The 26,481-nt window shown below is 41.6% G+C and overlaps 1 protein-coding gene and 1 long non-coding RNA gene across 17 annotated transcripts in view; one reads left to right on the top strand and one right to left on the bottom strand.

Annotated features, from left to right (window-relative positions):
- Nucleotides 1-10,732, top strand: part of LOC108512722 (uncharacterized) — a 51,899-nt gene extending 41,167 nt beyond the window's left edge. For 2 of the 10 annotated variants that reach the window (XR_001880671.1, XR_001880667.1), the window contains exons 6-10: nt 724-924; nt 1,217-1,335; nt 4,604-4,753; nt 7,921-8,025; nt 8,194-8,285. This is a non-coding gene — a long non-coding RNA (uncharacterized LOC108512722). Of the gene's footprint in view, nt 1-723; nt 925-1,216; nt 1,336-4,603; nt 4,754-7,774; nt 7,890-7,920; nt 8,026-8,193; nt 8,286-10,459 lie in introns of those variants that run through there. The other 8 variants (XR_001880673.1, XR_001880668.1, XR_001880674.1 and 5 more) reach the window with 8 other exon arrangements.
- RGL1 (ral guanine nucleotide dissociation stimulator like 1) overlaps nt 1-26,481 on the bottom strand; it is a 297,516-nt gene that overhangs the window by 48,546 nt on the left and 222,489 nt on the right. For all 7 annotated transcript variants that reach the window (XM_017848080.1, XM_017848077.1, XM_017848082.1 and 4 more), the window contains 2 exons: nt 16,876-16,953; nt 2,706-2,890 (listed from right to left, as the gene is read on the bottom strand). In XM_017848080.1, the coding sequence (XP_017703569.1) occupies nt 2,706-2,890; nt 16,876-16,953 (263 nt within the window). The remainder of the gene's footprint in view (nt 1-2,705; nt 2,891-16,875; nt 16,954-26,481) is intronic.

Raw genomic sequence — 26,481 nt, 5'->3', positions numbered from 1 at the left:
TTCGTCTAGGGCTCTTGCAAACTCTTTGATCAGATCAGCTCCAGGACTAATCCAACTAACTCCTAAACCCCAACCATGCAATTCTTGGTTGCTGGGCGACTTATAACCAGAAGCCTGGAAGGACTCGCCATGAAGGCAGGTCAGACTTGGGCAATAAAATGAGCCATTTTGGTGTTAGAAATGCTGACGAAGCCCTCAAAATTCTCAAAATGTTCAGTCACTTTCAACTTCCACCCAAAGCTAAGAATGCATGAAGCAGAACAGTCTTCAACTAAATCCACCCGAACCTATCACAGACAAGGTCATCAATTAGCAAATTACATAGGACACAGCATGGAGAAAATCCATACCCAGGACTCCGAATAAAAAGCAGAAGAGCCCACACCTGGAACAGGACCTCCAGTCTCCATTTGGAAAGACTGAAATTTGATGAAGTTTTTCTGACTTAAATCCCCAGCCTTCCTTTCCTGGAAGCTTTCCCCACTGCTCAGGTTGTTTCCCAACCTCAGCCCCTTCACACCCCTCGCACTGCTTCCTGTCAAACCTGTTCTCAAGGAAAGAAAACTCTAGTTACATTCAGTTATATCTTAGCAGAAATGTAAATCAGCATGTTACTACTCCCCCAGAAAGCCTATATTTTGAGCCTTTTCTTTCTTTCTTTGTAGAATTAAAGACTATTGGGCATCTTGGATTAAGTCACAATGGCTTTTCTTCATTTTCCAGGGAAAAGGAGCTTCTTTTCAACTACACCACTTCCCCTTTGGGGCAGCATGTGGGTATCTGTCTACGCTGGTGGCAGGTATGTGATTTAAGGATTGCCCCTCTACCCTGGACTTGAAGGTCCAGATGCGAATGGGGTTGGATTATGACCGGAAAACGCAGGAGGGGATCACTGCCTATCCCTGGAGTCTGCGACACAAACAGGTACAAGCTAAAGGAAGCTAAAACCCTGTGACATGGAGGATGTTAAGCAATCTAATTTCATAATTCTTCCTCCATACAACTCTGGCACTGTTTCATTTAGTGGAGTAATTAGAAACTTGGGATCCCAAATAAAGGTTCAGAAAGGGCCTCTCCCCTACCCTGTCAACAAATACATACACATATCCCAGTTGCCCTGCAATGCAGAGCCTAACCCACTTCAATCAAGGAGGAGGGTATGTGCTAAGGCTTGATCTTTCTATTCATTCATTCATTCATTCATTCATTCATTCAGCAAACACAGCAGCTCAATGTGTGTCTATAACGTTGCTGTGCATGAAGATTACATGATCCTTTCTCTCTGGGGCATAGTCCATGCCTTCACTGTTTTCTGCTTTTGATTCTCCTCCAGAGGTAAGTAAAAACATGAAGCATAATTTTACTTTTAAAACATATAGGAGAGCTTGCTTCTTCTGCAGGAGTAAAATTGGGTAAAACAAGCACATGGGAACTGAGGCAATCTCCCTCTCCCCTGCCTCAGCCTGCCAAATGAGCTCTGCCTCGCAGTCCCTGTGTTGGAAACAATGAATGACTGGTCCCACCGGTTCCCCCAATTAGGCTCGGAGCCAGGGGCAGCCCCAGTGGGGAGAGCTGGGCTCCAACACAGCGTTTTCCACTCCAGCACAAAGCCAGGCATGGAGGCCCTGAAGGGAGCTGAGGTCTGCAGCTGGAAGAGTGCCCCCCGGTATTCAAACATTCCTGGCAGATGAGGTCATCTGAGATATAGAGTATTTGGCAGTCAGCTTCCAATGATGCAACTGCATTTCCCTCTCTCTGGGTCCCCCATCCATAAGAAATTCAGCAGGTATTGTTTGGAATTTAGGTCTATTTTCTTTGGAGCTGATGCAACTTTTCCTTATTGGTTCTGAGGAACATTTCCTTTCCCTCACTGATGAAGTCAGGCATCCCTTCAGGGAAATGCCTGTCAGAAGCTCCAAGTGGGTCAGCCACCATGGCAACTGTCACCCAGCACCCCAGTGAGGGGATACAACGTCACACTGGAAGCCTGTCCCAGCCTCTTTCTGACTTTCTTCAAAGCCTAATAGTTCAAGCACCTCATGACCTGCAGTGGTTGCCTTTCCTTTGTCCTTGAAAACAGGAGGTCAATTCCTCAAACAGGGAAAAACAGGCACAGAAACTTCTTTGATGAGGCCTTTAGAGATGCTAAATGACGGTAATCTGCACTGGCAGGGGACCCGTTACAGTGATGCTTTTCCATACTGAAGGACAAACACCTTTTCCAAGCTTTTGGGAGGGCAGGATCAGAACTGGACTTCATTCCTTGACTGCTAGATGGGGGTGGTTGTGATGGAAGGATAGAAGGAGCCATTAAGCAGGTAATAAAATGCAAATTCAGGTTCAGCACGGTACATGTTGATAAGGGAAGATTAAAGTTCATCAAGGAGACCCTCTTCTTGGTAACAGAAGAAACCCCAGGAAATTACTTAATTTTTCTGAGCTGGAGTTTCCACAGTTTCCTCATCCATAAAATGAGGGAGCCAGACTAGGTAGTCTTGAAAATCCCCTTCTCTGTCTAAAATTCTAGGCTCTATAATTAGTCCTTCAGTAACCTTGAGAATTTTATACCCAAGCCAATCCTCCAGCAGCATGTTGTTTTGAGGGTACTAAGGTATCCTATCAGCGAGCACAGAGAGAACCTTTCTCCAGCGTGGAGGCTGGAGAATCAGAATCTAGCCTTGTACTGCGAACACTCAAGTACTCACTGTCAGTTTCCACTTCTTGCTTCTGAAACTGCTCAAGAAGATTTTGTGCCCTTCTTTCTGGGTCAGAGCCTGGCATCATCCTTGTGAGATAATCCAGCAGTTTCTGCAAGCAAGGGAAGTGAGGGGGCTCTCGGAAGTCTTCTGCACACTGGTCAAGCCAGGCCCTCAGTATTGAAGCGATTGCACTGAGAAAGAGAAATGGAGAGTCACTGCACCCAACTGGCTGTGGGGAGGCAAAATAATCCCTGGACACCAGGGCAGATCCCAGGGTCACCTCGGGAAACTTGGGTAGGTGGTCAACAGATCATTCATCCAAAAGTTCCTAGAAACATCAATGGATTTAAAGCACTTGAAAACAAATTAAACTTTATTGTTTTAAGTGGAGTGCTGCAGGGAAGCTGATAATGTATTTTTGCTGTTGTTTGTTTGTTTTAAGGAGGCTAAACTTTGGAAAAACCCATACAGGGCAGAAAAGTTGATGTGTAGAAGGTTTAGTGAGTCCTGAAGAAACTTCAAAGCAATCTGTACACAATAAGATTATGCTCAAATTAAATCCCACAAAATCTGCCACCTAATATGTTAGGAAATAACTGATTGCCGGTAGGCCAGAAATCCATCTGATTAAAGGAAGTACCTGAGTTTGGAAAGAAAAATGCATAAATTCAAGTTGACAAGGATCACCAGGGCTTCAGCATGAACACTGAAAATGTCCTCATAAAATTATCCTTTTGTTTCTCAAATTACAATGAGGAGAATATATTTCAAGTACGAGAAATAATAGGTAGCGAAGTTATATCTTTAAAAGATAAAGGAGAAAAACTTGATAAGCAAAGGTGATTTCTTCTGATAGCTCCGTGGATCACACAGAGTCCACCTTGGGGAAGACAAGCTTCCAGGGCACAAAAAGAGACCGGATCATTTGTGTGTGCACAGCTCCCTCCAGTATGTTAGTAATAACACAGCATGTTGTCTTTAGGTTAGCGGCAGCCACTCACTGAAGGCAAGAGACAAATAGCTGAAGGATAAAAAGAATAAAATGTTTTGAGTGCCGTTATTCTATGCTTCATCTTCAAAGAGGACTTTACCAACACTCCTGACTCAATCACATGCCACAGACAAGGAGAAGAACAGAATACTCTGCCTGCCTAGCAAGCAGTCACCCCATACAGTCCAGGCATATTCACTGCTGAAGGCTGGAGAAGATGACAGGGACTATAAATTAATCCATGCATATTTTATTGACAGAGACACCACACCTCATCTTAACTAAACACTTTATCAAAATTTTTCAGCCAAAAAGAATTTTTTAGCACATTTTAAAATTATCATCTAATTATACTTCAAACAAATTGTTTTTTTTTTTAGTTAAACTATAACTGGACTAAGTTATTACCCACATGTGTGAAACTGAAAGCTGGGCTTTCACAGGTGTGTCTAACTTTCTTCACATCTTGATTTCACACCAAGAAGTTGGACTATCATCAAAGCATTAAGTATGACTAAAGCCAATTTAATGCTTAACTTTTGGAATTGAAGTACAAACAGAAGGAAAATAAATGCGTTACTGTTTTCACTATGGTGTACATCATTGTTTCACTAATGTGGAATGTTAAAGCAATTGGAACTATAATATTCAATTATCTGCATCTAAAGTAGATACGTAAAACCATCAAATGAAAGTCATAGAAATAATTCAATACTCCAAACATTTAGTCCAGATTAAATGAAATTATAAACAATAATTTCACTTCCTTCCAGAAAGCCAGAAGAAATTAATTGAAAACCTGACATTTGCATACATCAGCTTGACTTTTACAGAAAAAGAGTTTTGTACCTTTAAAAAGAGGGATGAATTAATCTAATTAATACCACTAGCTTAATGTTTCTTAATATTTCAGTGAAAAGATACTCTTAGGACGACACTGATGGAAAAACAGATATGAAGAGGTGATAATTCACATCATATACTCAAGTCAAAAACAGCAGCAGCCTAACAAGAAGACAGTGTTTCACTGAAAAGACACCCAGACAGAAACACAAAATTACAGGTAAGAGTCAGTGATGCTAATATATTACTTACTTCTTAAATGCCTGTGATCCTTAATTATTATGATAAAACTCATTATTTATTCCAAAAAGAAAGAAAGAAAGAAAGATAGATAGATAGATAGATAGATAGATAGATAGATAGATAGATAGATAGATATGGGCTTTTTTACTGAGCAGTATGTTACAGATACTTCATCATTACCTCTAGATCTATCTTATTGTTCCTCATGATATGGACACACCATAATTAAGTATTATTCTACTGCAAGGCAGGTATTTAAGTTATTTTCAGGTTCTCACAACTACAAAATATGTGCATCCTTGCTTCCATCTCTGCATGCTTGTGTGAGTGTTTCTGATGGGCACACAGCACTCACCTCCATGGAAAGCTGCAGCCTCAGAAGAACTAGGGGAGTTCTAAAGAGGAGCCTTCGCCCAGACTGCACCTGCCCTTAGGTGGACATTTTGTGTTCCTCAATCTGATGTTTTTAATGAACTCTGGCAATCTATGCATTTTTTTTACCCTTTGTGACAGTGACCTTCCTGTAGCTTAGCCTAAGAAGGCTTTGAAAGTTCACCACAAACTCAGACACTGAATCAACCAGAAAAAAGCATTTTCACACAAAGGGGGAATGAAGGGGGAGGAGGAAGAAGAAACAGAGAAAGGGAAAGACATACACAAACAGCACAATAGAACACAGGCAGACCCCTGCCCTCCTCATCGGCAGAGCGTTTCTCAGCACGCCAGGCAGGGAGGCTTTCTGGAAAGGTCTGGACACATGCCCAAGGCTCACAGTAGCTTTGTGTGTGCCAGCCCTGGGAAGAAACTTTCCGTTCTTGATAGATTTAGAAGCAGATACAAATGCGAAACTTTTAAGATTTCAAAAAAAAAAGCAACATGGCAAAATAATGATGAAAAGAAAAACAGGATTACTGGCCAGTGGCTTTTCTGTCTTACCCAGCCTGGCTCCACTCCTAAGATCTAACTTATATACTAACCAGAACAGAGTGGGGGGGATGTCAAGAATCTTATAGCTGAAGGGAAATTCTAGTTTGAAGTCACAAATTTACAGGACTGGTATGTCTGTCAGACGACAGAAGCCACTTGGTGCTGTACACAGACCCAGACAGGATGCTTGGAGACCCAGAGAAGGAAAATTCTATTCCTCAACCTGGCTCTCCCACCAGGGAACCAAGGAAGCTTGGATAGGTCAGTTAACTCCACTGACCCCATTCTCTGGGGAAGAGATATAATAACACCTTCTTCATCTTCCTGACACTGATCAGTTGTGATTTCAAACGGTAAAATGTCAACAAGGACATTTTGAGATACCTGGAGAGAAACATAATTGTCAACAGTCTTACAACTACTTGCCAGAAGTCACAGAAGGAAGGGATTGAAAAGGTAAAATGACTCAGCGAAAATCCATCAGCACTCACAGAAATTGACTCAAAGAATCTGCCACCTCTCACAGGAACAATGACACAGAATACAAGCTATGCTATGACACGTGTGACTTCAGGCCTGCTGGAAGAAGATGGCTGCTGTGAACAAACACACACGCACATACGTGCCCACATACATATACCTTGAGGTATCCTCTCTGGGACAAATCAAAGACATCAAACTGTAGTATTAACTGCAAGAGATGATTCTTGAATAACTTGTAAAGACAGAAGTAATTCCTGAAGCCAAACTGGATGATTACAATTGTGACATAACCTAAATTCAGTCAGGAGAAAAGTCAGTATGTGATTTCCTCTTCCAAAGTAATCTTTGGTGGATCACAGAACAAAACTCCTCAGTCACAAGGGGAAATAGGTGGCCAAGGCCAGGGGCCCAAAACTGATAGCAGAGGAGACAACCAAATTTGAGTTTTCTACCTCAGGCATTCTTGGCAACATACAAAACTCTGTAGTGTGTGAGCCCTTTCCAAACGACTGCAATCGTCTATAGGGGAAGGAAGACATGCTCAGATGTCACTGTGTGAAACTTACTAAAGCAGCTTCTAGGACTTTCGCTTCTAAGAAAACAGACCCCTAGGGAGAATTCATTCACCAATTAAACTAATATTTGTTGAGTGCCCTTTATTTTCCAGAATCACAAAAACAATTTATGTGATGAGCATCACAATACAGGAAGTCCAGGGTCCCAGGGAAGCACTGAACTTCAGAGGGAGCTGACCTGGTCAAGGCTTTAAGGAGGGTCTCCCTGAGGAAATGATGTGAAAGCTGAGATCGTAAGCGTTAGGAGTCAGTGGGATGAGGACTCTGGGGCAGCAATGAGGCAGAGGTCCTGTGGTGAAAGAGCTAAACACTTGTAGAGGACGTAAAGATCTGTCAAACTAAAAAATATAAAGAGTTGGGGGAAAGGAGCATGATGAAATCTGCTATACTCATTGATTTTTTTTTGTTTGTTTGTTTTGTTTTTTTTTGTTTGAGACAGAGTCTCACTCTTGCCCAGGCTGGAGTGCAGTGGCACGATCTCGGCTCACTGCAATCTTCGCCTCCCAGGTTCAAGCGATTCTCCTGCCTCAGCCTCCCGAGTAGCTGGGATTACAGGCACGCACCACCGTGCCTGGCTAATTTTTTTTTATTTTTAGTAGAGACCAGGTTTCACAATGTTGGCCAAGCTGGTTTCAAACCCCTGACCTCAGGTGATCCACCCGCCTTGGCCTCCCGAAGTGCTGGGATTATAGGCATGAGCCACTGCACTTGACCACTCATTGATTTCTCAGCCAACCAGAAATCACACCTAATAACACCTGGTTAGAAGACATTAGACAGATGCGCCTTGGCTGAGAGATAAAAGAAAATGGTTCAGAACTTCTAGCCACCCCAGGGATCTTCAGGCATGCAATGCAGAGAGGGCTGAGGCAAGCATTTAGGCAGCGATTATGCGCAAACCACAGATTTTTTAATGAATGCAGATTTTAGGTAAACGTATTAAATCATATTAACATTCCATAGGCAGTAAAATACTCTATAATTGGTCAAATGTTCACTACAAATTTTTCCAGGTATGAAGTCACCTCTCCCATGATGTGTAACCTCTGAGCCAAGAAATAGGATTACCGTGACAAAAAGAATAACACTATCCATCTAGAGCTCTTTTCCTTCCCCAGAAATCTATTTGAAATAATAATTTTTTGTACTTAATCATCAGCAGAAAATAAGACATGGAACTATTTCTCAAAGGCAGCAAAATGTTTTTCTATTTTAAGACATTCTCTGAGAACTGGATCTTCTCTTCGCTGCAGATAATGAAAAGGTAAGAAGATTTACGCAGAGGGTGGGCCTTTCAAGCAATGAAGTAACTTCTGCCAAGCTCTGAGGGCGGGATCTAATACACTTCGTCCTTCAAGGACTGAAGTCTAAGTCAACTTTGACCTCGACTCTGGGCTGGACCCTCCACCTTGCTCTCCTAATCATAGAACAGTTTTCCTGTTTCAGGGAAGGTTGCCAGATAGAAGCTGCCTCTGAGACCTCCAGATAGATGATTTTCCTGATGAGAAGGAACAAAGAAAGATACAGAGCTTTCCTCTTTGTTTTTTTCCTGGAAAGGATGAAAATATTATTATCTGGACCTGTCAAGGTTGTCCTGCATTGCTTTTTTACACTTTACATTGTCACATTTCAGTGCTATTGGTAAATAGAGATTCAAATACTAGAAGGAGACGTGAAAGAGACATTGAGAAAAGACAAGGGAAATAAATGCCAACAAAGCCAGAGTCAGATCTAAGCACTAAGAAGGCAAGGGCAATGCGGGGGCTATGGGGAAGGGAGAGAAGAGAAAAAAAACCTCCACGGCAAGAAGGAGGAAGAAAAGGATTATGAAAAGAAGACATATGGAAAGACAGTAAATGTGAGTGGGAGAGGGACTGGAGTAGGATGGATAAGTCTGAAGCCAACTACCCAAAGTCAAGGTTATTTACACACCTGTCTTTCATTCCCAAGCTAAGTACTTAAGAGAAATATTTTCATTTTTATCAGAGGAAAAATAGTAAAGGTCATGCAGCACAGAGGCTAAGGCCTGGGTTAAATCCCAGCTCTTGCATTTATTCACTGTGTAGGCTTGGACATGTTCCTTAACCTACGCCCCAGGTTCCTCCTCTGTAAAATAAGAATAATAAGACATAATCATTATGAGGATTTAACAAGTATGTACAGTACTTAACACAGGGACCATTCCTACTAAGTAGTCAATAAATTCTAGCTATTATTAGAAAACGACATCGCCAGTCACCAAAATTATCTTTCAGGGACCTCAATAACTCATTCCCCACAGTCCAAGAAGGGAGTTTTCATGTTATAAATAGAACTCTATTGAAAAAAATGGCTGAGGCCTTCTATAGTTTTCACCACTAGAACTGAGTTTCCGTTGCTAGTTACAGATGCTACAAGGCATGAGGAACAGGAAGCAGGTTCTCCTTTGATGGGCCTAATTTGGTCTTGTTTCCTCACATCCTTCAACCCATCTCCTTCCCCAGGAAAAAGGTCTAGCCTCCACATTTCTAACAGCTGTGTGCAAACCTTGCTCAGGGTATTCATTCAATAATAAAGCAAGAGCCAGGCAAAACAGCATAGAGCAATGGAAATAATGACAAATTAAAAGATCTCAGAATAATAACAATCTAAAACATTAGTCACAACAGTGATAATGTAATCTAGTTCTTCATGTACTTCTGCAGTCTTCTTATTATGATATAGGTAAATGGGGAGGGAAATCTTGAGTATCCGAGATCCCAACACTCTTCTATGAATGGCGTGCCTGGGCTTCCCACTCAGGTCTTGGAGTCAGTTGGACGAGAGTTCAAATATCAGACCTGTCACTTAACCAGATGTCTGATCTTAGTCAAAATACATAACTTCTCTGAGGCTTCACTTTATATCCTATAAAGTGAGGACAATATCTCAGCATATTTATGATGGCTGAAGAAGACACAAATATAAAGTACTTAGCAGAATGCTTTGCACAAAGTAAGCATACCACAAACTGTAGCCAATGGTGGTGGCAAGGGCGGTGTCATCATTTTCATTGTTTACAATGCTGTACAGTGAATCAAACAACACAGTCTAATTGTGATGTCTGTTTTCCTTTCTAAAAGAGACATTCTTTAATGTAGAAAATGCTACTTGCCAGAACTTAACACAGGGTTCTTAACTACAGTACTTAAGACACTCATATGATTGACTTGTCTTCTTTTTGAGTCATTGATTATCAATGTTGTTTTATTCTTCCTCAATTATTAGAACATCAGTTTCTGCTCGGGGCTTTCTACCCATGTCCCTAAAATGCAGACTTGACTTAGAATGCTAACGACTTATAAAACTACGTTTTTTTCTTTTTTCTTTGTCCTGTAGGGATATTTTAAAGACAATACCAGACTCCTCGATATGACATATCACTTCTTTATTTCTTTTGTTTCACTTAAAAAAACTTCCTTTCACATTATAACCTTTAATTCTTCTAAATTGAAGTTTTAAATCTTGTTTTTGCTGTTCTTCACCCCTCCTCCTTTTCCCCATTTTTGTTATAATCACTCCAATTAATTTCAATTGCCTTCTTAGGGCATCTGAATTTGCAGGAATGAATATTGATTGCAAACTCTCTGGGAAGATTTTTTAACCTTCCACTGTGAAGTTTCTGAGGCAGTAACGTAACACAGCCAACTTTCTTTAACTCCTTTCCTTTTTCTTTAAAGTGTGTCCAATGTCTTGGATTACTGCTATTTACATGATCCTTTACCAGTGACTGAAATTTGGTGTCACTGTTTACAACTTCTGGGAAAAGATTACAAGAACAATACACATATCTTCGAATATGTGGAAATGAAAGCAGAACGATTTCAACAATTTGAAGTACTACTATGGTAGAGAATTTGAGAAAACAAAACTTGGCATTCCAGAAGGAAACTGATGAGATTCAATTAAAGAAAAGAAAACAGAAACAATTTCAACCTTATGATAGTCATTAAAGGAAAGAAATAAAGCATCATTTCCTGAGGAGTTTTAAATCTCTTTAAATAAAGTTATATATAGAGAGAGGGAGATATGGTCATCTTAAATAAAATTCAGAGAATGAAGATTCATGGTGTAAAAGCTCTATATGGTTAATATCCCTTCTTTACATTCTCTTCACTTCTGAATTCAATGACTGTAATAAATCTGCCCTACAGACAATTTGCTTTTTCCATCTGGTTCATATTTTATTTAAAAAGACAGCATTTTATCGTGTAAAAATGTCAGCAGGAAAAGGGCACAGGTAGAATGAATATAGGCAGAAATGTTTTCTTCTGTCATAGAAAGTGAGTTTCCTAATTGATAAATAGTCGCCAGTTTAGGGATCGTAGAAATAAATGTGGTATACCTTATATAATCAGTCTAGCCCTAACATCAGAAATCACCGTGAGGCAAAGATTCCAACATCCAGAAGCCTTGGAAGTTGAAACCTTTGCAATTGAAGACATTCTTGTTTTAGCCAGATAACTTTAGAGGGTCCTGACATTGTACAAAGCCTGAACTCTGGACTGGAATTACAAGTACTCAGCATGTGGGAGTCCCTGCACAATCTGATACTTTTTTAAATGCATGAAGAACACTAGTCGGTTGTGGTCCAAGACATCAGAAACCAATTTCTCATCTTGAATGCTTTATCTGTATTTCCACATTTGCCTTCTTTAAAGTTCTTTTACCCTCTGAAAGGTTTAAATCCATATTTGGAAATACAGGAAAGATTGTACTTGGTACTTAGGAGCCTGTATAAAATGTAAGGGTTGCTCTTTGCTTTACAGCAAAACGGAAAACAAACAATATTTGGGTATTTTTCTGCTCATGGTTAAAACCAATAGTGAGTCCCTGTCCCGACCCCCTCCTCCACCCAGGTCTGCAAAACTCAAGGCAACTGCACTAAACAGGATGTTTACTTCTTGAATGTCATTGGATTCCTGCTGTCGGTTTTCCACCTGAAATCACAAGAGAACAGATTCATAGCAAAAGAAAACAATGGGCATTTTGCCACTCCTTGCCTTACTCCCACAAGACAATGCTTTAGCTCAGCTCGTTATTCATGACCCCAGTGAGCAACTGTGATGTCATGACTAATAACAAAGCTTGTGTATGTGTTTCTTCCTATCTCTTCAAAACTGGTGACACACTTTCCAACAGAGAAAAGTGGTCAAAGGTACCATACTCTCAAAAGTCCACTATGCTGTGTGGACCATATCTCTGTTTCTGTTACTCATTTTCATTTTTTAAGAGAGAAAGAAAAAGCTAAATAAATTTTATCTCAGACATTACCAAACTTAAAAGGACCTCAGCGAGCATTTATTCCAAGCACTCACTTTTCAGGTGAAGAAACTGAAACAAAGGGAGGTGAAGTGACTAAGCCAAGGTCAGATGACTGGTAAGTGACAGAGTGATAGAGAAGGAGTGGGATGGGAGTTCTCCAGGCTCCTTCACCAGGGCCTTTCCCTCTCCATGTGGCTGCCTCTGGATTACTTCCACATTTGATTCAGCTGCTTATAAAAAGGGACACAAATAAAGAAATTTCCAAATAGGCCTGCTCCTATTTTTATATATGTTCGGTATTCATAAAGACAGTTTCACTTGAGAACCAGAGCCTCAACACTCTATAGCAGGGTTTCTTACTTAGGCACTATTGACATTTAAGGTCAGATCATTCCTCGTTAGGGTGGAGGAGAGTTACTTTGTACATGCTGAAAGATTCTCTCCCGGGCCTGAAAGCTTGAAGGGATGAGTAACTCCTCCCTTCTCAGGCCCAGTCCCAAGGCTCAAGGCCACTTGCACCAGCAGCACGCGTCAGCAAGATAGCAGAAGCAGGAAGAGAGCGGGCCGGAAGACACCTACCCTGGCCGGAAGACACCTACCCTGGCCGGAAGACACGTACCACTGAAGACCGACAAAGAGGCCATCCAGGTACTATGTAGTAGTCACGTCAGACTGGGATACTTCCTGTTTACAGAGGACTATAAAACCCCTGTCCCGTCCTCACTTGGGGCTGATGCCATTTTAGGTCTCAGCCTGCCTGCACCCGGGCGCATATTAAAACTGTGTGTTGCTCCACACCGCCTCAGGTTGTCCGTTGGCACGCTCTTAGGGTTCGAACCGATACAAGAACCTTTCACCTGCTAGGATGTTTAGCAGCATCCCTGGCCTCTACCCATGAGTTGCCAATAGCATCCCCCCACCAAGTTGAGACAACCAAAACTTCTGTAGGGCATTGGCAAATGTCCTCTGGAGAATAACAGTCGCCCTGTTGAGAACCACTGCCATACCTCCTACACATTTACTGGTCATCAGGAAGCCCTCAATCATTGCTGCAAGTCAGATGCCAGAGGTCTGGGACGACCAGGAAATTTACAATACATTACATACAGATGGGAGAAGGTGCTTCCCTGATTTCCTCTCACAAAGACAAAGACAAAGCAGTAACCCTATCTAGGCACAGAAATGATCAGGAGAAGGATAGTTTCAGAAAAAGAGAGACAAAAAATAATAGTGAAGTGAGATGAAAAACAATAAAACATGTGGGGAAAAAACAGTGAGAAAGAGAGAAAAAAGGGAAATGGAAGGAAGAAAGAGGTCACCCGTACGAAGGGATTTTAACATTCCAGAATCTGTAGGACAGAGCAACCCATTATAAGATAAAGTGGCATATTTTCATCAGGCATAATTTTTTAAAAGGCAACTCAGTCTGAGGAAAAGGGTCAAGAACTTTCCACCAAGTTATTGTGAGACTTTAGGAAAGGGTCATTGTCCCCAGAGGATGGACCCCTCAGGGGAGTTCTGTGTGAAGCTCTTTGTTAAGCCCTTATATGCCTAAAACTCTAAAACCCTTTAAAACAGCTTAGCTTGGAGTTTCATTCACATTAGTGTTCCTGGTATACAATGAATTCGAATGAGACTTTAAAAGAATGAACATGACTCTTCATATCCAGGGTACAATTTTCTTAACTGCTACTTTCCAAAAAATCTATTTTATCTCAAAACACCTCATGGGACAGAGAAGCTCTGGATATTTTATTATTATTATTATTTATTTTTAAGACAAGGTCTCACTCACTCTGTTGCCCAGGCTGCAGTACAGTGGCACAATCATGGCTCACAGTAGCCTCAACCTCCCAGGCTCAAGCAATCCTCCTGCCTCAGCCTCCCAAGTAACTGGGACTACAGGCATGTGCCACCACACCCAGCAAATTGTTTTAAAAATTTCTGTAGAGACAGGGTCCCACTATGTTGCCCAGGCTGGTCTTGAGCTCCTGCCTTAAGTGATCCTCCCTCCTGGGCTTCCCAAAGTGTTTGGATTACAGGCGTGAGCCACCGTGCCGGGCCAGCTCTGGATATTTTTCAGATTGTGACTCTCCTTGGAGTGGTCAGGTGGCTAATTGAATGGTAGCTCTAGATTGGACTGAGTTCCAAAATATGTGCATAATAGCATGTCTATTTCTGAATCTGCTCACAAGTCTAGATTACACTCAATTCTTACAGTATTTCTCTTTTTGTATATGCTCCAGAATGTCCATTATAAAAAGGCTCTTCTAAAAAATCATTATCTTAGTGAGTTTTCATAGAATCCTATGATTCTCAAAACTCTAAAGTGCTTAGGAATCACTTGAGAATCTTGTTAAAATGCAGATTCTAATCCATTAGGTCTGAGTGGGGCCTGAGAGTCGGCATTTCTCACAAGCTCCCACCCAGGAGATGCTGATGCTGTAGGTCCACGGTCACACTGTGAGTGAGAAGGCTCTATGTCTAACCCATTCTGAAAAAAAACACCTTTTAGATTATATTGTTTCCCTCCCATAAAAATTCATTACTGCTGACTGCCCACTGCTTACCAGGGAAAGTTCAAACTCTCCTGCAAGAAATTAATGCCCTTCATGAAGTAAGTCTAATCTAGCTTCAGCTCCACTGACTCCCCTCTCACCTAACATGTACTCTATGCAGCAGCCACACCAGTTCTGTGTTGTTCCCCAAAATTCCATGAACATTGCATTTCCCCAGTTTGGTCCTACTGTTCCCTACACCCGGAGGCTCTACCAACAAAATCTCCATCATGCTTCAGGGCCCAGATCAAAGGTAACCTCCTCCAAGAGGCCTTCCCCGAGCCCTTCTAAAAACAAAAGAATTGTTCCTCCCACCGTACCTTGTGCTTGACATTCAAATACCTACACCGGTACGTCTGGTTTTCTGGAAAATTATGATCCATTGAATAAAACTGCAAAACTACATAGAACCTAATTAGGATTTAAAAAAGATACTCAGCTTTCTACTTTCACATCCCTAGCTCCGGAAGAAAGAAGTCTATCAGTAACTCTTCAAGGAGTTAAAAATTCCACAGGATACCCCCCAGACTTTTGGCCCCAAAATGAATATTTAACACTAGTGGCTTTAGGCACCCAGGTGCACATTCCATCTACTTAAGAACATCACCCCTACAGTGGCCCCCACCCCTGCACCACGGACGTTTTCTCATAGAACATTCTCATCAGCATAGAATATCTTCCATCTTTTAAAAAACACATACACAACCGAAAAAAAAACCCCACCTTCCATCCATTTCTCTATTCCCCTTTGCAGCAAAGCTCCTCCTCTAACAAGACTCACTGTCCCCACTTTGTCCCCTTCATTCTCTCTTGCCCACCTTTCCATCCACCAAACTGCACTTGTCAGTCACCAAAGACGGCAGCACTTCAAAGGAGGAGTCACTTTTCAGACCCTCACACTCCATCTATGGGCAGCACTGGAAGGCGTTGGTCACTCCCTCCCTGAAATCCTTCCTTTGCTTGTCTTCTGGGACACAACTTCTTCTTTTTTCCCCTCCGGCATCCTTCCCCAAAGCTGCTCTGTTCCAGTCTCCTCTGCCAGACGCTCTACTTCCCTAACTCTAAACACCCAATGAACCAGGCTCAGTCTCTGGATCTTCTCTCCTCTATCTGCCCTTAGTTCCCAGGAAGCCACATCCAGTCTCATAGCTTTAAATACCATGTATAAACTAAGGACATCCAAATTTATACCTCCATTCCATGCCTCTCCCTGAAATCTAGACCGAGCTAATTACCTCAAAGTCTGTGACTAAATTTCTGATACACACTCCCCATTAATCCTGCTCCCTCGATCTTCCATGTTTTATAAAGCCAAGGTTCTGTCTCTCCGCTGCTCAAACCGCAATCCTGGGAAGCATCTGGCTTCTCCTGTTCTCTCACACAGCCCATGCACTCCAGCTCATCCTGCCACTGACACCTGGAAGACCTCTGCAAAGGCTGGTTGCCTTCACTGCTATTGCTCCAGCCCGCACCACCAGCAGCCCTCATCTGGACTCTTGGGAGGGTCCTGACCAGGCTCCCTGCTCCCACCCTTGCCCCCAGCCGCACTGCCACAGGCTACTTTCTGGACACAGAGCCACAGCAGGTCTTTTAAGATATGTCAGGCCACAGCACTCTTCTCAAAACCTTTTAAGTGCTTCTTACCTTCCTCAGAATCAAATTCAACATCTTTCCCCAAGTTCCTATGAGTCCCCTTGTGAGTGGCCACCTTCCTGCCCCACCTCACAGTGCTCATCCCCTAGCTTGCGCTCCAGCCACATGCAATTCCCTGCTGTTTCTCAAACACTGCTCCTGCGTCAGAGCCTTTCCCGAGGTCTCTGTCTGCCTGGCTATTTGCAAGACTCAGGGCACACCTCATTCCGGCATGCTCCAATGCCAACAGACTAGACAGCTCAATCCGGGCACCCTACACGTAACCAAACGCTCCAGCTCTCAGACCCTGCTTCATTCTTCTTCACTTTTTTGTGTGTATTCTCTGTCTCTTTCTGGTAAAATACACACTTTTTATAAGCTGGGACTGTTTATTTTGTTCATTTGTTTTGTTCACTTGTTTGTTTTGTATACCTTAGCACAATGCCTGGCAGACAGTGGTTACTTAAGATACTTCCACTGGATACATAAATGAATATTGTTAGGTAATCAAAAAATAAGCCTCTGTATGCGTTATGGAAAAAAAATCATGGCAACATTCAAAGGAATAAAATACTGTACTAAACTACTTTAAGATATTGTCTTGACTGAGAGCTTAGAATGCAAAGAAAAGGGAGACTCACTTCCTGATCACCATTTTGGACTCTGATGAACTTTGGCTTCCATCTTCTTCACAGTTTGGACTTGTCAGGTTTCCATACCTTTAGAGATAACAATGAACAAGCAAGCAAAAACAGTCAGTGGTGTCGGAAAGTAACTCTATTCAACTTCGACTACAAAGTGACAGTTATACTTTTCAGAAGTAATTAAGGAAATATATATCTATGAAATAGCATTGAAAATGATGCAGTATTATTGATGGCTACTTAATGGATATATCTGCATATTCTAAACAGAAAAGTCATTTAACAAACAATCACACTACTTAAAACTTTCTCTTGATATTAACACTTAACATTTATTGACTTTTTAAGATTACATTAGAGTGTTCTTCTCAGCAGGAGAATCGGCTGTTACATGATATGAAGAAGGCAGACTCCTCATGAACTCTGTAGCACACCAAACCCACCTGCATGTCTGTCCAACCCCTCTGCACAGCATCCACACTCATGCCACACAGGAGCACAAACTGATGGCTCCAGGCTACACTTAAGAGTCTGGTCTCCTTGAAAATAAGTCCTGTTGTAGAGGGATTATGGAAACAACTCTGGACGCTAAAATTAAGGCTGGGATAGAGATAAGGACTATAGTAAAAGCTCTCATGTCTTAGCAACCAGGAGAGCAGCTGTAGCTATACTAAGGCCAGGTTGCTCTAGACGCAGCAACTGGGGAGGTGGGGTACAGGGGCCTGATTTTTGGGAAAGCAATAGGTGCTTGTATTTTAAAAGTTTTCTCATTACCAATTCAAAATTTACTCAATAATTCATCAGTCCCTACTTACACTGCTAGCTGTTTTCCCAACTCCACATGTGAGCCAGCCTATTTCATACAAATATATCATATTTTGTTTGGTTTGGAATGTAAACTTAGTAAATGCACATTAAATTATTAAGGAGGAGTCTTTAATTAACTTATAATGCCTAGACTATTTCTTCAGTTTCTCCTTCCATCAACACAGAATCCAGAGATTCCTTGGAGTTTCACAAGTGAGTTGTCTGTCCCAAAGTTTTGATAAATTCTATAACTGATGAGTTTACATTTTTAAAGAGCACACTTTTGTTCTCTACTAATGGGATTAAAGGCCCCAGTACCCTTATGGTTCCTTGTTCCTAGGACTTACAAATCCTTTTAAAAATAAAAGCCCACCATCTGGTTTGACCCAATGCCAGTCCATCTGGTCTCCCTATCATCCCATCCCAGTAGGTTCCAGTTTGTGCCCTTAGGCACCAGCTCACCCATCCACCTGCTCCTTTCTCTAGTTCATCAGCCTTATGGATTTTTTGGCCTCCCAAAGATATTTTCCACTGGTCTCCACCTTCTCTTTTGCTCTTCATTCTGTTCTGCACCTGCTATTTAGAAGGTTTCCAGGGCTACCCTTTGCTCTTCCTGAGATAAGAACTCAGATTAAGATTTACTCAACCCCACGTAAGCAAGGCAAGGATGGAAAACAAGATTCCTAATAAATAAACAGACTGAGATTTTTTCAGCTCTATCCTTGGCCAACATCATAGCAAACTATGTCCTCGTGCTCTCTCACGCAGCAGGCTTGGTGGTTTATTTAAGTAGGAGAGATTACCGTGGGTGCAGTCAGGAGTGGGATCTTGGAAAGCCACTGTATCTTCTATGTATCTGACTAGAAGGATCCATAAACTCTTTTCTTGCCATCTCTCAATGACTAAATGTAGGACTCAACCTTTGTTTTTGTTACATTCCATGTTAGTCCATTAATTCCCACTCCAGTTACTGTGGAAATATCACATCTTTTTATCTTTCAACTGGAAGCTATGAAAGGTAGATATAAAAAGGGAAAACACCACGGAAAGATACACATTTTACTGCTCCTGATAGTCCTCTTTTCAAAGTGGTTTGTACTAAAAGTTCCCAGATCTCTCTATTCTTTATCTTTGCTTTAGCTTCTCCTCTATTCTGCTCTTTTCCTGCATTCTTCAGACTCGGAGCTGAGGTACAGGTTTGGATGGCACCAACACCTATCACAGTTCCTCCCCAGAATGTGATACCAAACGTGTAATGAGATAGTGTCAAGAAAAACTAAGTAACTTACACTGGTGAGCCAAGTTCTCTCTCATTAACTAACCTGGTAGCATCTTCTGAGAAATGGCTCAGAAGACCACAGAAGTATTTTTCCTGGCTACCAGAGTGTCTATGCTTTCGCAATTGGGATCAGAGTGACTGCTTGATAATAACTTGGAGACCAATAAGGGCCATGGATAAAAAGGCACGTGTGGCAGAGCACACCATGCAGTTGCTGAGGCTCAAATCTTGCAGACATACCAACTCTTCTCCACCCAACCCATCAGGAAATCCTTTTTGCTCTGCCCTTCTAATATATCCTGAATCCAAACACTTCTCATCACTTCCATTGCTTCCACCCTGGCTCCAACTACACTATCTTGGATAGTGTAAATCAAGTGTAGCCTAAATCAATACAAACGCCACCTAAATGGTCCCCAGCTTCTGACCAGCAGCCAGAGCAATCCTGCTCTATGTAGATCAGATCATGTCACTGCTCCACTCAAAACCCTCCCATAAAAAGTCAAACATGGTGGCACATGTCTGCAATCCCAGCTACTCAAGAGGCTGAGGCAAGAGGATCTCCTGAGCCCAGGAGTTCAAGTCTAGCCTGGGCAACACATAGCAAGATCCTGTCTCTCAAAACCAAAACAAAAAAAAAACAAAAAAAAAAAGAAGAAGAAGAAAAAAAAAAAAAAAGAAAAAGAGAGAAACCCTCCCATGACTCCCATCTCACTCTGAGAAAAGGCCAAAGTCCTTTGTGTCTCACAAGGCCCTAAATGATCTGAAGAGACCTCCTCCCACACCTCCTACAATTCCTCAGCCCTCACTCCCTTTCCAGCCTCCACAGCCTCCTCCCTGCTCCACCCACACACTGGGCATCCTCCTGCCTCCAAAGCTGTGCCTGCTGCTGCCTCCTCCCACACCTGTGCCAAGCGTTCACTCTCTCAGCTCCTCAGGTCTTTGCTCAGGTATCACTTTATCAGTGAGGCCTTCCCAGACCACCCTATTTAGAATACAAACCAACTGTAACATCAGCCCTTCCCTCCTTTACTTTTCTCTACGGCTTTTAACACCTTCTGATATACTGTGTAGCTAATTTTGTTGTTGTGTTAATTGTACATTAGAAAATAAACTCCAGCAGAGCAGGATATTTTCTTTTTGCTCACTACTCCTTAGAGCTGGCACCCAACTCTTTAGTGCCTGGCACCCAACAGGCATGTGATGGCTACTTGTTGTCAGTGCTCTTTTGGGGTTTCAGCAGCAGACACAGTAATGGACCTCCCAACTACTAGGTTCAGATTTGCCTCTGCAAAGGCATCATCTGGCCTTATTTATGCTTCTACAAGTGTCAAGCCCCATTTCTAAGGGGTTCGGAGCATAAACGTTTTAAGATAGCTGTGATTATTCCAAAAATCTACAATTAAAAAGAAAAAAAGTTTTAAGATGTTAGAGTTGAGATCTTAAAGGTAAAACTATTAAAATGCGAAACAAAATATATACACTATTCCAAAGAAGTCTTTTATAAGTGAGATAAAAGGAAAGAGCCTATAACCTTGTGGAACTTAAAGGACTGGAATGGAGATGATTATTTGCCCCTGCACCTTTCTTACTTGTTTTTGTTTGCACATTCAAACAGGGTCTCACTCTCTCACCCAGACTGGAATGCAGTGGCACAGTCATGGCGCACTGTAGCCTTGTCCTTCTAGGTTTGAGCAAGCCTCCCACCTCAGGCTCCTGAGAGGCTGGGACCACAGATGCATGCCACCATGCCTTGCTAATTTTTTTATTTTTTATAGAGACGAGATCTCACTCTGTTGCCCAGGCTGGTCTCGAACTTCTGGGCTCAAGTGATCCTCCCGTCTTGGCCCCTCAAAGTGCTGGGATTACAGGCATACGTCAACATGCCAGGCCATCCTTGCACCTTTCTTGTCATTAAGGAGAATTAGTGCTTTACAGAAAAGAAACTAGACTAGTGTTGAGATCCAGAACTCTTTAATGTTCAGGCTAGGTCCTTTGAGAGTCAGTCCCACTAGATTAAGAAGGTTCCTTTGATGTTTTCCTGGACCCTCTCATAGCTTCCCATCAAAAATCAAAGCCAAGTTCAATTCACTTATTCCAGGGTAGTAAATAAAGTGTGTGTATGAGTGTGTGTGTTTAATTAATGGCCGCAGAATAGCTACTGACAAACCTGTCAACAATGTCGTGTCCAATTTCTACAAAGCCTCCCTAGGATTTAAGATCAAAGCTCCAACCTCTTAAGAAGGCTTACCAATGACCAACTGCTCTTCTTTAAATGGTAACTCATAAAACTTAAAATACAAATTGTCAGAATGACTTTTGACATGGTTTTCTCTGTTATCACAAGGCAAAAGAAAAATTTACAAATGTCTCCTAAAGTGCAGCCTTAAGCAATTATTTACTGCAGCCTAAAAAGTAATAGAAAAGGGAAAGAAAAAACCAGTACAATGTTTAACTGGTTCTTAAATATTTAAACAGGAAACAATTATTTCCAGAGAGGATGTCTGTATTCTTTGTAGCCTATCTGGTAAGATGAAATGTTTTATATGTGTTTGAAGGGGAGGACCAGGTGTATCTGTGGTTCAAAGAAACCCTTAGATAAACTTGTACTCAGGGACAGTCTCTCTAGTGGGGGCTCTTGATAACCTTTGCTCCCCAACAGGAAAGTCTCAGTAACACCAGATCAGGAGGGGGGTGATCCCAAAGAATCTCTCAGGCTCTGCTTGATTCTGGCAAATGATCCAATAATAATAGCAGTTAATAATTATTGGGAACTTACTATATGCCAGGCACTGTGCTAAGGGCTTTATGTGACTGCTTGGTTTAGTTCTCCTATAATTCTATAGAGTGGTGTTATTCTTATTGCTATTCTACAGATGAGAAAAATGAGGCCCACAAGGCTTAAATTAAGTAACATGCCCTCAAAGATACAACTAATACGTGCAGCAGGGATTTCAGCCACAACAGTCAGAATTCAGCAACCAGCCTCTGAATCACTACCCTACCATATAAGCTATAGTGAGCCTTTCATTCATTTATTCCATCATTCATTCTTTCACTCATTTAGTCCTCATTCAATGAAGATTATTTACTAAGGACTATGTACAGGTACTATTCTAGACATTGAGGATACAGCAGCAAACAAACCAAAGTCTCTATTTTCATGGAGTATACATCGTGGTGTGGGGGAGACAAACAATAATAATAAGTTAATATATACTAAGTCAGAGAGTGAAAAGCACAATGGAGAGAAATAAAGCAGGTCACGGTGACCCAGTATAATGGAGGGCCAGAGGTTGGGTATTTGGGGAAGGCCCAATGTGAATGTGAAAACAAAGTAAACTCTCCAGAAAGTGAGGAAGTGGGCCCTGCAGATCTCCAGGGAAAGAGCCTTCTAAGCAGTCCGAAGAGCCACTGCAAAGGCCTTGGAAGAGTGGCAGGAGGATGTTTCTAAGAAACATTAAGAGGCCAAGGAGGGGCAGAGCTGAGTGAGCGCGAATAGAAAATGAGGCATAGAGGTGACAAGGACAGATCCTGAGGGCCTAGTAGGCTGTGGCAAAGACTCTGGTTTTACTCTTCTATCTTGCTTACTGCTACTTCTACTGAGCCTGGAATAGAGCCTGTACAAAGTAGACAATAAATATTTGCTAAATGAATTAACACATACCCTCTTCTACCATGAATAAAAGAAAGGCTGGGGTGGGAAGAGTTGGGAAGGAGGTACTTTACTGGGGATAGTGAAAGAACAGAAAGGAGGAAGTAAAGGAAAGAGAGACCTCACATGAAGCTGCTGACTCAGGGACTCCTGGGAATCTTTTCTAATAAACGCTGGCCTCAGAACATCTTAGGCATTTTTCTGTAACTGACCCAAAAGAACACAGGTCAGGTATGAAAAAAATGTTCAGAAGCCAACCTTGACTCCAGAGAATGACATGGGTGAAATAGCCTGCAGATGTCTGGTGAAAACCTTAGTGAAGACTTTGGACTGTATCCACAGATCAGCAAGACGTGTGGTTTTAATTACTCTAAATAATATCCTCCACGGCAGGCACCTCTCCGCCAAGTCTGACCTGAGAACTGGGTCACAGCCACCAAGCCTACCTTGGAAAGGTCTTGTTACCACTGTGAAGTTGCTTATTCAAGGGGAAAGACAAAGGTCAAAAACAACAAGGCAAAAACTCCTTGTTCTCTTGAAGGAAAGGAAGGGGCCAACAAGACTGAGCCGAGAACCCTATACCGTGCTTTCCATTTGTGAGGGCTAGTTCTCTAGGCCATTTTCCATGACTAGAAAAGCTAGAGACCCAAAAGAGCTGCCCTCCTCCCCTCTAGGCCTTTGCTGTGAAGGACACTGTACCTTCCTTGTTCTTTCATTGTCCACGTTATCTCCATACTAAGTCCCTGACACTTAAGGCAACATTAACAGCAAAAAAGTACCAGATATTTCTGCCCCACTTGACAGTTACAAAATGCTATAACATTTTCCTGGAGAATAACCTTTCCTTCCAGCCCTTAACCCACAACTGTCTAAAGAGGAGATCAAGAAAAGGACACTATTCATCCAAGGGAAAGAAAAAAAGGTCTCTCTTGCTACAACTTATATCTCATGCAGATTTAAAATTATTTAAGTATGTTGGCTCTCACACTCTTGCTATAACGTTTCTTCTATTTTCCATTCCAAGCCTCTGTCATCCGTTTCTTTTCTCTGGCCTGTTTCCTGCACTCAGAGCTTGGTGGCCCATCAGTAGTTACTCCTTCCACTTCTAGTTCACAACAGTGCTAAACCACCAACTGCAAACACATCTTGTTAGTGCACTGCAATGGATGCAGCTACAATGATGGACAACAGAAGAAACAGGTAGATGGGGGTAGGGAGGAGGCAGCACTCAGTCTCTGTTCATGAGTCTAGATTTTTCTCAGGTTTAAGATGAATTAATACATTATTAACAAATCAGTACAAGCCTGTGGCTCATTTTCCCCAACCACAAAAAGTTGCTATTGCAGAACTCTTCAAGATCTTATGAAACATGCTTTGTAACATCAAATACAATGAATATGAGTTTAGTATCATGGCATCCTTTCATTTTCAAGGTTACTTTTCTTTTTCTCCTATAGCTTACAAAAACTCAACATAATATTAATTTATCTAAATGGGGTGCTTACTGTTAGCTTTAGTAGAGGTCAAAGACAAAAGAATTGTGTTCTCCAGGACTAGGGGCCTGATGGCACTATCAAGGGCTAAGTTCACAAAAAATAAATGTAAAAAATATTTTCAAATGTGATATGAAAAACCAAATTAACTCAAAACCACCAGTATCTTCCCATTTTAGATGTCCCAAGATACTTTCTAAAACCATTAAATTTACCTGAATGAACCATGAAGCGTAATTTTAGTTAGTTAAATTGATTGGTTTACTTTTCAGAGCCACACTTAAGATCTGTACTCCAGTTATAATAAAGCTAGGATCAGTGCCCACCTCTGATTCATAATGACTGCCTATGTATCCCCTGTCATCATGCTAGGGACACTTTGCCTAGGGGATCATAACCCAGGGTCCCTGGATGAATTTACAGAAGTCTGGGAAGTCCCTAAATTTTATGAAAAAAAATCTGACATTCTCTTTTTTCTAAAGAGAAGGTCCATAGTTTTAGTACATTCTTACAGGGGTTTGTGATCAATCACTCCCACTAGCTACTGAAAAATGGTCAAAACCACTGCTTTAAATGATCACCTAACTGTCTAGTCACTAACTCAGTTACCACCCATTACATTTCAGTTTCTTGTCAGTTTTGTTTTGTAGTCTCCAAATGTAAGCACACTTTTAAAAAAAAAAAAAAAAACCTGCTGGGCAATTTTATATTCTTTTCAAAAAAAGGATAATTGCATGTCCTTGCCTCCCTTTGCCAAGTGAAATAAAAAAACAAGCTACTTCATGGAAACATTTTTATCTCTTAGGTCTGTAAATCCCATTTCAAGAAAAGAAAGCTAGCCTGGTTATGATCTGAGGCAAAGTCTCTGACAGCATCCCTTCAGTGTCTACTTTAACAAAACCATCGGCTGGGTGCAGTGGCTCAAGCCTGTAATCCTAGCACTTTGGGAGGCCGAGGCAGGTGGATCACAAGGTCAGGAGATCGAGACCATCCTGGCTAACACGGTGAAACCCCGTCTCTACTAAAAGTACAAAAAACTAGCCGGGCGAGGTGGCGGGCGCCTGTAGTCCCAGCTACTCAGGAGGCTGAGGCAGGAGAATGGCGTGAACCCGGGAGGCGGAGCTTGCAGTGAGCTGAGATCCGGCCACTGCACTCCAGCTTGGGCGACAGAGCGAGACTCCGTCTCAAAAAAAAAAAAAAAAAAACCATCACTGTCGTCCCCCAAGCTAAGGCTCTGCAGTCGCCACATGTTCCCATTCAGAATTCCCATAGTGCTGGCAGGTGAGAGTTGGGTCCACTTGGCAAAAGTAAATATTTACCAAAGGCCACCAACCCAGCAGGGAAGAAAACTTATTTCCATTTTCCCTCAAGTGATTATGGTTGGATATAATTCTCAAACAGTACCAGATTAAATTTTTCTGGTTAATCCGAAGTAACTGGCATAGTTACAGGGAGAAAATAATAACAATGCCCATCACATTCTGGCTCCGGCTATGCTTCCTGGAGCTGTGTGTGGACTGAAACTGAACAGGGCATGATGTCCTGAACAGAACAAAGATGAGGGTGGACACCAACCTTCAACATCCTTCAGCCTATGGCCACTAGATTTTTCAGAGTCAATCTCCCTGACAAGAATTCCTTGTTTCTTATGTTTCTTATCTGTGTTGCTGGAATAAATTATTACAAACTTAGTGGCTTACAGCAATACAAATTTACTATTTTATAGTTCTGTAAGTCAGAAGTCCAACAAGGTTAAAATCAAGGTGTTGTCAGGGCTGTGTTCCTTTCTAGAGGTTCTAGAAGAGAATCCGTTTAATTCCCTTTCTAGCTTCAAGAGGCTGCCTGCAGTCTTTGGCTCAAGGCCCCCTTCCTCCATCTTCAAAGCCAGTAACATAGCATCTATCTGATCCCGTTTCCATCCTCGTATCTCTTTCTCTGTCTTCTGCCTCCATCTTTTACATTTTTAAGGACCCTTGTGATTACTCTGGGCTCACTCAGATAATCCAAGATACTACTAGTATCCATTTGGCTACTACTAGTTTCCATTTGGCTCTGTGGGGGGTTACTAAAATTAATGAAGAGAATGGTATGGAATTATTTTGAAAAATTTCCTATATAAGTGATGGAAGTTAAACATTAATAAATAATTCTTAGAACAAATGAAAAGTTTAGAAAAATATCAAATTATGAGTTTATGTTCTGTTTAGGACATCATGCCCTGTTTAGTTTTGGTCTACACACTCAGCTTTAGGAAGCATGGCTGGAGCCAGAATGTGACTAGCATTGTTATTATTTTTTCCCTGTAAATATATATATATATATGTATGTATATATGTTAAGGTTATATATATATATATATTATATAATAT

The sequence above is a fragment of the Rhinopithecus bieti genome, unplaced genomic scaffold (genome assembly GCF_001698545.2).
Source record: "Rhinopithecus bieti isolate Rb0 unplaced genomic scaffold, ASM169854v2 scaffold_27006, whole genome shotgun sequence".
Lineage (NCBI taxonomy): Eukaryota > Metazoa > Chordata > Mammalia > Primates > Cercopithecidae > Rhinopithecus > Rhinopithecus bieti.
Note: the sequence above shows the minus strand (reverse complement) of the source record. Positions and strands in the feature narration are given on the sequence as shown.